General features: G+C 36.1%; 1 protein-coding gene across 3 annotated transcripts; it reads left to right on the plus strand.

The window, feature by feature from the left end:
• Positions 1-1,159: 1,159 nt before the first annotated feature.
• On the plus strand, positions 1,160-10,629 carry LOC144044514 (uncharacterized). Of its 3 annotated transcripts, none has more exons than XM_077558978.1 (11): positions 1,160-1,333; positions 2,444-2,499; positions 2,606-2,712; positions 2,786-2,877; positions 4,348-4,525; positions 5,501-5,544; positions 5,625-5,700; positions 5,786-6,172; positions 7,486-7,965; positions 8,671-8,723; positions 10,195-10,629. In XM_077558978.1, the coding sequence occupies exons 1-11, from the start codon at positions 1,223-1,225 to the stop codon at positions 10,201-10,203; spliced, it is 1,593 nt and encodes a 530-aa protein (XP_077415104.1). In that variant the 5' UTR covers positions 1,160-1,222; the 3' UTR covers positions 10,204-10,629. The 3 variants fall into 3 exon arrangements, with proteins under 3 accessions (XP_077415104.1, XP_077415105.1, XP_077415106.1); XM_077558979.1 differs by having other exon boundaries at positions 4,351-4,525; XM_077558980.1 differs by having other exon boundaries at positions 1,161-1,324.
• Positions 10,630-10,887: the final 258 nt, after the last annotated feature.

A 10,887-nucleotide genomic window follows, 5' to 3' on the forward strand; every position in this document is an offset into this window, starting at 1 on the left:
ATACGATTATATATTAATAGAATATTATATATAATAGAATATTAATAGATAACTTGGCTGGGTATTACCTGAACATTAAATGTAAAACAACATCTTGACATCTCGTCTCGTCACAATTTAACGCTTATCTTTCAGCAGAATATCATGTGGTCAGTGTTATAATGCTGTCATTAATGATCGTTATTTTTTTTATCGTATTATTTACTAATATTTACATTAAAAAAGTTACATGTATATGCATTAGATTATTTTTTTTTTAAATAAAATAAATATTTTTTACATGTGTGAAATAGAATAAACTGATTAAAGAACAGTGGGAGAAGAATTTACGTGACTGATGAAAAAAACAACAACCAACCAAACAAACAAACTTCTGTATCACATTATGACGTCAGGAATAAGCGTCCAAAAAGTTTTTTTTTTTTACTTTATTGCAATTCACAAAACAAACATGGCAACAGTAAAATTATTTTTTGCATGTGTGAAACCAACATAGGGAGATTGCCAGAAGAAACATCAAATCGAATCAATACAAGAATGACTTAACATCACAAAAGTGAAAGGATTGATTAATAATTACAAAAGCATCAATATTAGGAATTACAAATTACAGGAGTATGCAAACAAAAACAAAATGAAAACGAAATGAAAATAATACACAAGGGAGGAAAAAACATTTTGTTCATAGACATTACACAATTAAGTAGGGAATTATTTTAGATACCCATATATATATATATATATAGCTTTGGTATCGTTTACTAATGCCTAAGATGTCAAATATAAACTGAGTTCGCTTAGGAAAACAACAAACTTAGAGGGGAGGAGAGGATTATATTCTTATGAAAAAAAACTTGGAGGGACAGAGAATTACATTACAGAAGATTTCATAATCTTTATTTCCTAGTATCATGCCAAAAAACGTCCAAAGAGTTACCAGACGGGAACGTTATGATTACAAAACACACAATAACTGTATTCACACAAAAATAATTATTAAACTACCTTGTCATAATTGTCGTTGCAACAATACTTAATACAGAAATGTAATCCACAGAACAACCTTCGATCATCTATCCAACTTTCGGGTTTTGGGTCAGTTGCTGAAGAAAGACTACAACTCCCATGATGCATATCGTGAAGTGAAATGAAGCGTGTTCAAACGTAAAGTGAACCAGCCGAGCCTCCTCTTGGAACATTTCATTTTGATGCCCGGTTCGTCATGTCGTGCCAGGAAGACTCGTCGCTGCTCGCTCTCATCGTACAACATTTAAAGATGAAAGGCTTGATGGCTGTAGCTCTAGTGTTGGAGGAACATAGCAAGGTTAGCAAGGTAACAACTCACAAAAAATGGAGAAACATATTTGACATTTTTTAATATCCGTTTTGTGTGCATGCCATCTGCTCTCATTTAATTTAATGGCAGACAGTCGACGAAGAAGGAGGCTAGAAAAATAGAAATAAAATGTGAATTTAGAGTTTAAAAGAGGGTTTATGGAAGGAATAGAACATGAAGTACAGTTGGAGGAGGCGTGTTCCAATTCTCCCCCCCACAGACAGCTACTGCTAACGTTGACAAGCTTGACCAACCTTAATATGATCATCTTTTTTTTTACCCATGTGTACAGCAAGACAATATTTTATGTCTTGATATATAGCAAGATATTTTTCTAACATGGCAAGACTTGTTTTTAAAATGTTGTATTGTTTATAGAAAGACATTATTTTAAACATGACATGTTACATCTATTTGAAATGATTATGTAAGCATGTTCGTTTTGCAAATAGCAAAATTATGTTGTTCATTTTTACTCGTGTGTACAGCAAGACATTTTACATTACATACATCAGTATAGCTTATAAGCACACAAAAAATTAACCCTTGGTTTAAAAAACATACAGTTCATGTAACCAATATTTCCAGAGCATTGAAGTGTATTTAAAATCACTTAGAGAGGGATCATTTATCAACTTTATAATTCTGTTATTAGATCTACTAATTCTGCACATAAATGTATTCATAAAATTCCTTAACAGCACATGAAATGTTGGAACATTTGAGGAAACAAACAAGAGACTTGCACTCTCCCAGCTCGGATATTTGAACAGGATTGGGAGAGCATCATTATATGCAACCATAATCTTATTCATTTTCCTTTTGCTATAGTTGCGCCATAGATGTGGTGAATAGAACGAAGTAGGCTCTCTAGAGTTCAATTTTGACATCATCAGAACACACACTAAATTTGCGCGCAAGCATATTTGCTTGAGCATATACAGTAGCTTCGCAGTACGTCATCATCACCTTCACTTAAATCATCCCTCAAAACACGGGATCGTAAGAAGTTTAACAAAAAGAATGTGCTCGCATGTATGGAAAGGCATTTTTTTAACCGGAAAATTACTGTCATTTAGTAAGACCGTGTCCATTTTTTGTGTGCAGGTGGAGATGCCTAACATGAGCTTGAACCTACAAGACATCTACAACGGATGGCTAAAGTAAGCCAAATTTAAAAATGAATCTTGCAAACAAAATGTCTGCTGTCATAAAAAGCACCATTAATTATCGTCTTGTACGTTCCATTGATATGTTGCGTGCGTACAGGCTGTGCTCGCATACCCAGCATGCCGTGCAGCCAGCCGACGGTTCCGATGCGCCCAGCCAAGTTGAACCCCCAAGAGACGACAACATAGATGCTCAAGCTCTGCCTGGTAAGTTTGCTTGTTCATTTTTTTTTTATGGTCATGTTTGTGTTTTATTTTTACACGTTTACTTTTGATTTAGCCTCTAAGACAGATGGTGTGGAGCGCACCAATGGACACAACCACAATGGATGCCACTCGCATCAACCTGAAGAGGGAAAAAAAACACAAGAGGTAAATAAGGTCACCAGAAATATGATAGATATTGATAGATGTATGATGCAGTGCACTTGTACAAGCACAATAATTAACATTGGAAAGTGAAAACAGATAACGAATTGGATTTCATGGCGATGTGTACCTAATGAATGTGTAATGATATAAAATGCAATCGAATATGGATTTTTTTCTAGCATTTTTATTTATTTATTTTTTAAATTTTTTCCTTTTCCCATATTAGAGATTCATCAGCGTTTTTTTTTTTTTTTTTTTTTAATATATATACGTATAGTATAATAGTAGTACTTTGTATGCATAAATATCTTCTTTTTTTTTTTTTTACTGTGTATTTTAGTGCATAATTATAGTCAGATTTTTGCCATTCAACTGTTTATTTCTTATGAAGGATTATTGAATCAAATCAAATTGTATTGATAAATGATCTGATATCACATTTGATGAAAACCTGGACTCATTTGGCAAGTTCGTTAAAATATCTTGGTTTTATCTTTGTTCCGATAATTCCAATAAAAAAAAAAAAAGAAAAGAGTCAGTGCCAGTATGGATTGTATTGTTAAATTGTACGATACATTACCAGTTATAACTCATTCTTTAAGTTCTGTAAGATTGCAATATTGGAATGTATTTTGTTGTTTAAGCTTATGATACACTATCAATGGAATTGAATCAATTATTGATTTTGTTGCTGTTCGAGGTCACACTTCACAAAAATTTCAATTTTATCCCATGTACAGTGAGCACTTTGTATGGAGTGATGGTTGTTTTAAAGTGCTTTATAGACAAAGTTGAGTTGTTACTGGGATGATTTTTACTGATACAACTGGATCAAATATTGATAACGTTGTTGATGTAAATATTGAAATATGGATGTATTGTATAATTTATAGAATTTGCTGCTATCCATTGTGACACTACCCCAAAAACTGGAATTTGAAGTTGCAAAATAAATGTATCGTGAAGCCTGTTATGTGATATCAGAAAACAGATATCAGTTATGTGATATCAGAATTTGACGAGTTCCTCTGCCCAAAAGTGAAAGCTGACTGTCCACAAATGCTCAAATAACTTTGGCTCCGTCGGGCGGAAGCGGGCGAGCCCGAAAGTTTGACGTTCCGTTTGGTTGCACACGCATAGCTGCGCTCCACTGGCCGTAATAATAGCGTGTGTGTGTGTGTGTGTGTGTGTGTGTGTGTGTGTGTGTGTGTGTGTGTGTGTGTGCGTGCGCTTGTCTCAATCAATGACAACACGACACTTTCACACACGTCTGCCTCGCCTGTTTCCACTGCAGATGATCTGCTTTGTGTCTGCACGGATTATTGCAATCAAGTGTCACCTCACAGCAAATCATCATTCTGATGTCATGTTGTTTTTCAGGCTTTAGTACAACAAACACAAAATTAAATTCAAGCAGAAAGTTGTCAAGCAGCATTGAGTGTTAACTGGCCGGTCGTCCTCTTCCTCCAGCAGCCAGAAGTTGACACGGATGCCTCGTTGGAGTCAAGTGTCAATCAAACAGAGGCCACGCCCTTACCAACGGAAGCAACCAATGATTGCTCAGACGACACACAGGTGCAAGAAAGTAGAATCGGCTTGAAAGATGAGCAAGAAATGTTTTGCACCCATGACGTCCCGCCTCCTGCAGGTATGAGCGGCCAATCACGGCCCAGCAAAGAAGCAACGCATACACACAGACACACATTCGCACAATGTCCTCTTTGGCACTTTAGCGGCAAGACTTGCAAGCGGCTGTGAAAATGTCTCATTTGTAAACGGATTCTTTCAAATGAGTCCGTGCAACTTAATTCTTGCAAATTTATGCCATTTTATTGTTCTCCGGGAAGTAAGACTTTATGCTTGTAAGATTACATCTTTGTTCAGTCAAAATATACAACCATTTATTCCTTCACCTCTCCTCATAAACATATGACTTAAGTATTGGAAGAAATATTTTATTCTTCAAAAAAACTTTAATAAAAAAGGTCACATAATACTTTTTTCAAATGACTTTGTTTTTTGTTTAGTTTTTTAATCATTTTTTGCCATTTAAGAAAAATACTGCATTCCCAAAAAAGTATAATTTTATCCTATTAAGAATTATTTTACTACTTCCTTACCCTTTTAATTTTTTTAACTTGTTGGAATATTGTGCTTTTTCTTAAAAAACAAAACAAAAAACAAGGCTTTATTTCTTAAAAATAATAAATAAAATGTTATTCTGGAACAAATCCAACCAATTATTCCTTCATGTCCTCTAGAAATCAGACATTACTGTTGCATTATACCTTTTTTTTCCCTCCAAAGAAACAACTATTCTAAAAAGAAAAAACTTAATTCAGTCAAGATTGCAACTTTTCTTGGAACAAACCTGACTTATTGTTCCTTCCTTTCAAATGAAAAAAATATGCCTTAATTGTTTCCATATTATGCCGTGACTGACTTTATTCTTGAAAACAACCTTATTTGACTTTATTCTGGGAAAAGTTCAACTGCATTCTTGATAAAAGACTTTTTTCTGAGAACGTCATTATTCTTTGCAAAATACCTCTTGTTAAGTTTACCCTTAAATTGTTTTTTTCCAACCATTTACAGTATTCATTCACCTGGGCATTGTTTTTAGATGCTGACATCACGACTGAGCGGAACGACGATGAGGTCGCCAAGGTAACAAACACTTCTTAGGATGTAAACAAAAAACTACAATAGTGATGGCTGGTGATGACTTGGGGGCGTGTGTTGAAAAGATGGAGGTCAGTGATGTCACAGTGCAGTCGGAGCAAGAGGACAACCAGACGGGGGCGCTAGAGTCTCCTGATAACGGTTAAAAACAATTTTGGTGTAGCCACGTGATGATATTTTTGTACAGTTTTTAACCATTTCAAACCGAATGTGTGTCCTATTTTAGACAAGATGGCGGCGGAGGAGCGAGACCACATGGATGTCGCCATCACCCTCAACATCGACGTTAGCAAAACAGAAGTTTGTCTTGCCGAAGAAGCGGCAAGCCCTAAGAAGAAGAAAAAGAAGAAGACGGCTCCTGAGGAGGATCAGAAGACGGAGCGGGACGATCCGCCAGAAAACACAAAGAAAGGCAAGAAGAGGAAGAAGGAAGACAAAGAAAAGGAGCAGCAGGAGGTGGAGGAAGATGTGGCTGCACCGGTGGAGAAAAAGAAGAAAAAGAAGAAGAAGAAGGAGGAGGTGGTGGATGAAGGTCTGGGAAATGAGGAGGTGCAGTGTGATGAAGGAGCAGCAGGGGGCAACAGAGAGCTGCAAAAGAAGCTGGAAGCCGAAGGTACAAAACTGAAAAGCTGCTTATTGTTATTGTAAAAATATTTTTTCTTGAAAAGCAAAACTTAATTCTTGAAAAACAAATAACAAACACCCTTACTCTTGCAAAAACCTGACATCATTCTTAAAAAAGATGACTCTGTTCTTTGAAATAATGATTATAATACTTTGGAAAAAATATGACTTGTTGGGGGGAAAAAAAAGGTAATAAGAATGCTCATCAAACACCTGTTTGGAACATCCCGCAGGTGAACAGGCTAATTGGGAACAGGTGGGTGCCATGATTAGATGTAAAAGAAGCTTCCCTGAATTGCTCAGTCGTTCACAAGCAAAGATGGGGCAAGGTTCATCTCTTTGTCAACAAGTGCGTGAGAAAATAGTCGAACAGTTTAAGGACGATGTTGCCCAAATGTACAATCACAAGGAATTTAGGGATTTTGTCATCTACTGTCCAGAATATCATCAAACGCTTCAGAGAATCTGGAGAAGTCACTGAATATAACAGTGACAAACATGACCATGTCCTTTTTTTTGTTTTTAATTCAGTTTTTTTTTTTTTATGTTGCAGCCATAACATTCTAAGTTAATGAAAATTTGCTAAAAGCAATCAAGTTTATCAGTCTGAACATTAACTCATTCACTGCCATTGACCGCTATAGACGTCAAAAATTTATTTGAACTATTTCTATTAGTTTAACTTTTTTCATTTTTGTTAATAAGAGTATGAGAACCTAGAATTTGTTTTTGTTGTACATTTACAACAGATATACAATTTGTCATTATTCGTGAATTAACTAGTGAAGTCATGCAATTAATTACAATTAAAGGAATTTAGTCGCCTGACGCCCCTAATTTTTAATTTATTAATTTTTTTATCGCGTCAGGTGATTAAAAATGTTAATTGTAATTAATCGCATAACTTCAATAATTATGATTAATTAAAAATGTTATATCTGTTGAAAATGTACAATAAAACATTTTTCTAGGTTTTCATATTCTTGTTAACAAAAGTGGGAAACATTTTAAACTAATAGAAATAGTTCAAATTAATTTTGGACGTCTATAGTCGTCAATGGCAGTGAATGAGCTTTGGAGTGTATTCAATTAAACAGAGGTTGAACATGATTTGCAAATCATTGCATTCTGTTATTATTTACGTTTAACACACCATCGCAACTTCATTGGAATTGGGTTTGTAGTATTTTTCGTAGCTTTTGCGCCGGTGGAACTGGATGTAATGGCCGTTTGCGCCGTTGTTCACCTTTTGTGGGACGGAACAAAGTCTTAGATGTTGCTGTTTCCTCTTCTGTCCTAAAGGTGGTGCCGTCACCAAGCTGTCCAATAGCAAGAAGCGACGTCTGAAGCGACATCGACGAAAGATGCTCCTCCGTGAGAAGCAAGCCACGTTGCTAAAGCAACAGCAGCCGGACGTGAGCGAGGAAGAGCAAACTCCGCCGCTTAAACCCTCCAAACGAGATGCGGATGACGCCATCTTGGAGGAGGACCCACCAAAGAAAACGATGATGATGATGCGGGATGAAAATCAGTCTCCTACCAGCACCGCCAAGAAAAACAAGAAGAAAACAGCAACCAGTGAGGAAAAGGTTGAAGATGCTGCTGACTTTTTGGAGGCCGTGAGCAAGAAGAAGAAAAAGAAGAAGAAGAGAGCAACCAATGAGGAGGCGGTTGAGGGAACGAAAAACGGCGGGAATGCTAACTGCTCACTGGAGGTGAAGAAGAAGAGAGAAGAGGATGATGAAGCTGCCCAAAACCATGAAACGCCTGTCAAGACAAAGAGTAAGAATCTATTTCAAAGTTTAAAATACATTTTTGTTCCAGGGCTAATTTATCAACTACTACCCAACTAGTTGCTGTCCAATTCAAAACCAGGAAGTAAACCTGATGAGTTTAAAATATATACATAAATTTGAAAACCAAGTTTTTTTTTTAAACTTGCTTAACAATCCACTTTTTCCCATTCTCTAACTGGAAATGTCTTTTGTGTTCATTCTGACTCACTTAACTCATTCACTGCCATTGACGGCTATAGACGTCAAAAGTTCATTTGAACTATTTCTATTAGTTTACAACATATTTTTTCCACTTTTGTTAACAATTGTGTCAAAACCTAGATTTTTTTTTATTGTACATTTAGAACAGATATAAAATTTGTGATTAATCGTGAGTTAACTAGTGAAGTCATGCGATCACCTGACGCCCCTAATTTTTTAATAATCTTTTTTTTTTTATCGCATCAGGCGATTTTTTTTTTAATTGTAATTAATTACATGACTTCAATAATTAACTCACGATTAATAATTTTTTTTAGATCTGTTCTAAATGTTCAAACATTTTATTGTTTAGGTTTTCATACTTTTATTGACAAAAGTTGAAAAAGTGTAAAACTAATAGAAATAGTTCAAATGAATTTTTGACGTCTATGGCTATCAATGGCAGTGAATGAGTTAAAAGAAGGTGAATGACTTCCTGTTGTTGTTGCAGAGAAGAAGAAGGTGAAAGGCAAAATGGTGGAGGACGAAGTCGCTCAACTCATGGTATGATGCAAACGCAACATCGCAGATCACAGCAGCACTTGAGCTGCCATATAAATCGGCCCCCAAGTGGCCATAAATGACATGGAAACGACCACACAGCTGTGTGATTGCATGTGTTGTCAACTTCCAGTGATGATGCTATGACATCATTTATTTGAACTACTTGCAAAAACTTGCTATTTCCCATACAATACGTGTTTGGTAGTGTTGGGAAAATGAAGTTTCATGAACCACTTGCAATATTTTTTTAACTTCTCTTGATGGTGCTCTTGATAAAGAAGAACATTTGAATTTGATTGCTAGTGTTCGGTTGTGATGCACCGAATATTCAGCCACAGAAAATGTTTGGCCGAAATGGCTATTTTTGCCATTTTCGGCGTTTGGCTGAAAAAAATTTAAAGCCGAAAGAATAGGATGTTGTGGTGACGCAAGTAAAAAAAACGCTGCAAGCAAGCGTCTGTTTGAATTAAACAGCGAACGCGGGGGTGAGTGTCCGCTTCACTTCTCACTGGCTTTTCACCGTGTGAGTTTGCATCGGTCGGTCGCAGCAGCTCCCGGGGTCATTGATAGGGGCGTCGCTTGGCGTACAACATTTAAGTGGATCAAAAAAAGACAGAACTGCCGTGTACTGCACTACAGGTGAAGCCACTCTTTTTATATATATATATAAGAGCCTCTTGAACGCTTCCACTTTTTCACCGGCATCCCGGTGGCCGTGCTGAATACTTAAGCTAATGCTAGCACTATTGCTAGCAACAGTTTTAAACTCGGAAACACTTACCGCTATCTCCGGGTGGCAACAGACCTGTACAGGACACTGTGTGTGACTTTGCAGTCCGTTCCCAAAGCTGATTAGCTGGTACGAACACATTTATTATTATTTTTTAAACGTTGGTGAATATGTGAATGTGCTGATGTTAAGTGATCACCCCTCGTTTGGTGTTTAATGTACCATTAGCCAACATGTCTGCGTTGTGGGTACATTTCAATTTATATTGTGCTTGGTTAAAAAGACAGTACTAAATAAATATTTTATATTAATATTATAATTTTAATTAATTATGATAAATGCAATGATAGTAAATGTTTTCGGCCAACATTTTTCGTTTTCGGTTTCAGCCAAACATTTTCATTTTCGGTGCATCCCTACTGTTCGGGCTTAACAAAAAACACTCTTCCAGATTGAGAAGCACATTTGGTCCTTTGATGGAGCTGGAAAGTGATCCCACCAAAAAAAAAAAAAAAACTAGTGCTGTCAAAGTTAAAGTGTTAATTGATTAATTAGTCACAAAAAATGATCACATTAATCATGAATTAACACAGATTAATCGCACTATTAATTTTAACCAGATTATCCTTTCGTGTGACAGCGGATGGCTTAGTTTAAGGTAGCACAGGTTGTTTGAGCAATGTGAATTGTCTCTCCATAAAAGGAAAAGATTGACCCTGACTTTGTGTATTCATGTTTCAGTGTGTCTAAAGACCAGCACATTGGACCAGAAAAACACAAGACGACAAAACTTATATCTTAACCACTTTCACTGAAACCTCTGATTGTCTTTATTCATGTTAAATCAAATGTGTCACATTACCTTTTTTTTTTCATGTTGACAGTTGGATACTTCCAGTGTGTCCATGTTTTTGTGCTGAAGAAATGCATTCCATTAGCCACAAATTGGACAAAGGTGTTGGCTTTACTGTTCACTTGTTATATTTTTCCTCATCACAATCGTTACATTAAAGGAGACATGTTACGAACAATCGAGCACCACACCACTGCATGACTTGCCAAGTGTAATTCAGTGGCTTGGAGATGAAATGTCGCATCCATGGAATCTCTCTAACACTCAACTTAAGTGAGATAACAACATTAGCTTCTAATAAACATTTATTGGATCACTCTGAAGTTGTGCCCACAAAAATGCTTTTATTATCTTCGCGTTGGCTTGTTTCACAGTCTTGCTCTGCTTCCGTTTACAAAGTGTTGTCTGGTGTGCTGTGCAGGCGCCATCTAGTGGTATGTGAGAAAATTTCAAAAATAATTAAATGTTACAGCGGCTTAATATTTTTTATCCTGCTCAGTAGAACAGCTTGTTTTCAGTTAAGAAAATAAATAAATACATTTTACTTTATTCTTTAAATTAAAAAAGTACAGTGCACATGT

This window comes from Vanacampus margaritifer, chromosome 2 (assembly GCF_051991255.1).
Source record: "Vanacampus margaritifer isolate UIUO_Vmar chromosome 2, RoL_Vmar_1.0, whole genome shotgun sequence".
In the NCBI taxonomy this organism is placed as follows: domain Eukaryota; kingdom Metazoa; phylum Chordata; class Actinopteri; order Syngnathiformes; family Syngnathidae; genus Vanacampus; species Vanacampus margaritifer.

What these genes read in the sequence shown, in the direction of transcription:
- LOC144044514 (XM_077558978.1), top strand. Translation starts at nt 1,223, where the DNA reads ATGTCGTGCCAGGAAGACTCGTCGCTGCTCGCTCTCATCGTACAACAT. An exon ending in TGACGTCCCGCCTCCTGCAG is followed by an intron (nt 4,526 to 5,500) that starts GTATGAGCGGCC and finishes CATTGTTTTTAG; the next exon opens with ATGCTGACATCACGACTGAG. An exon ending in AAAGAAGCTGGAAGCCGAAG is followed by an intron (nt 6,173 to 7,485) that starts GTACAAAACTGA and finishes TCTGTCCTAAAG; the next exon opens with GTGGTGCCGTCACCAAGCTG.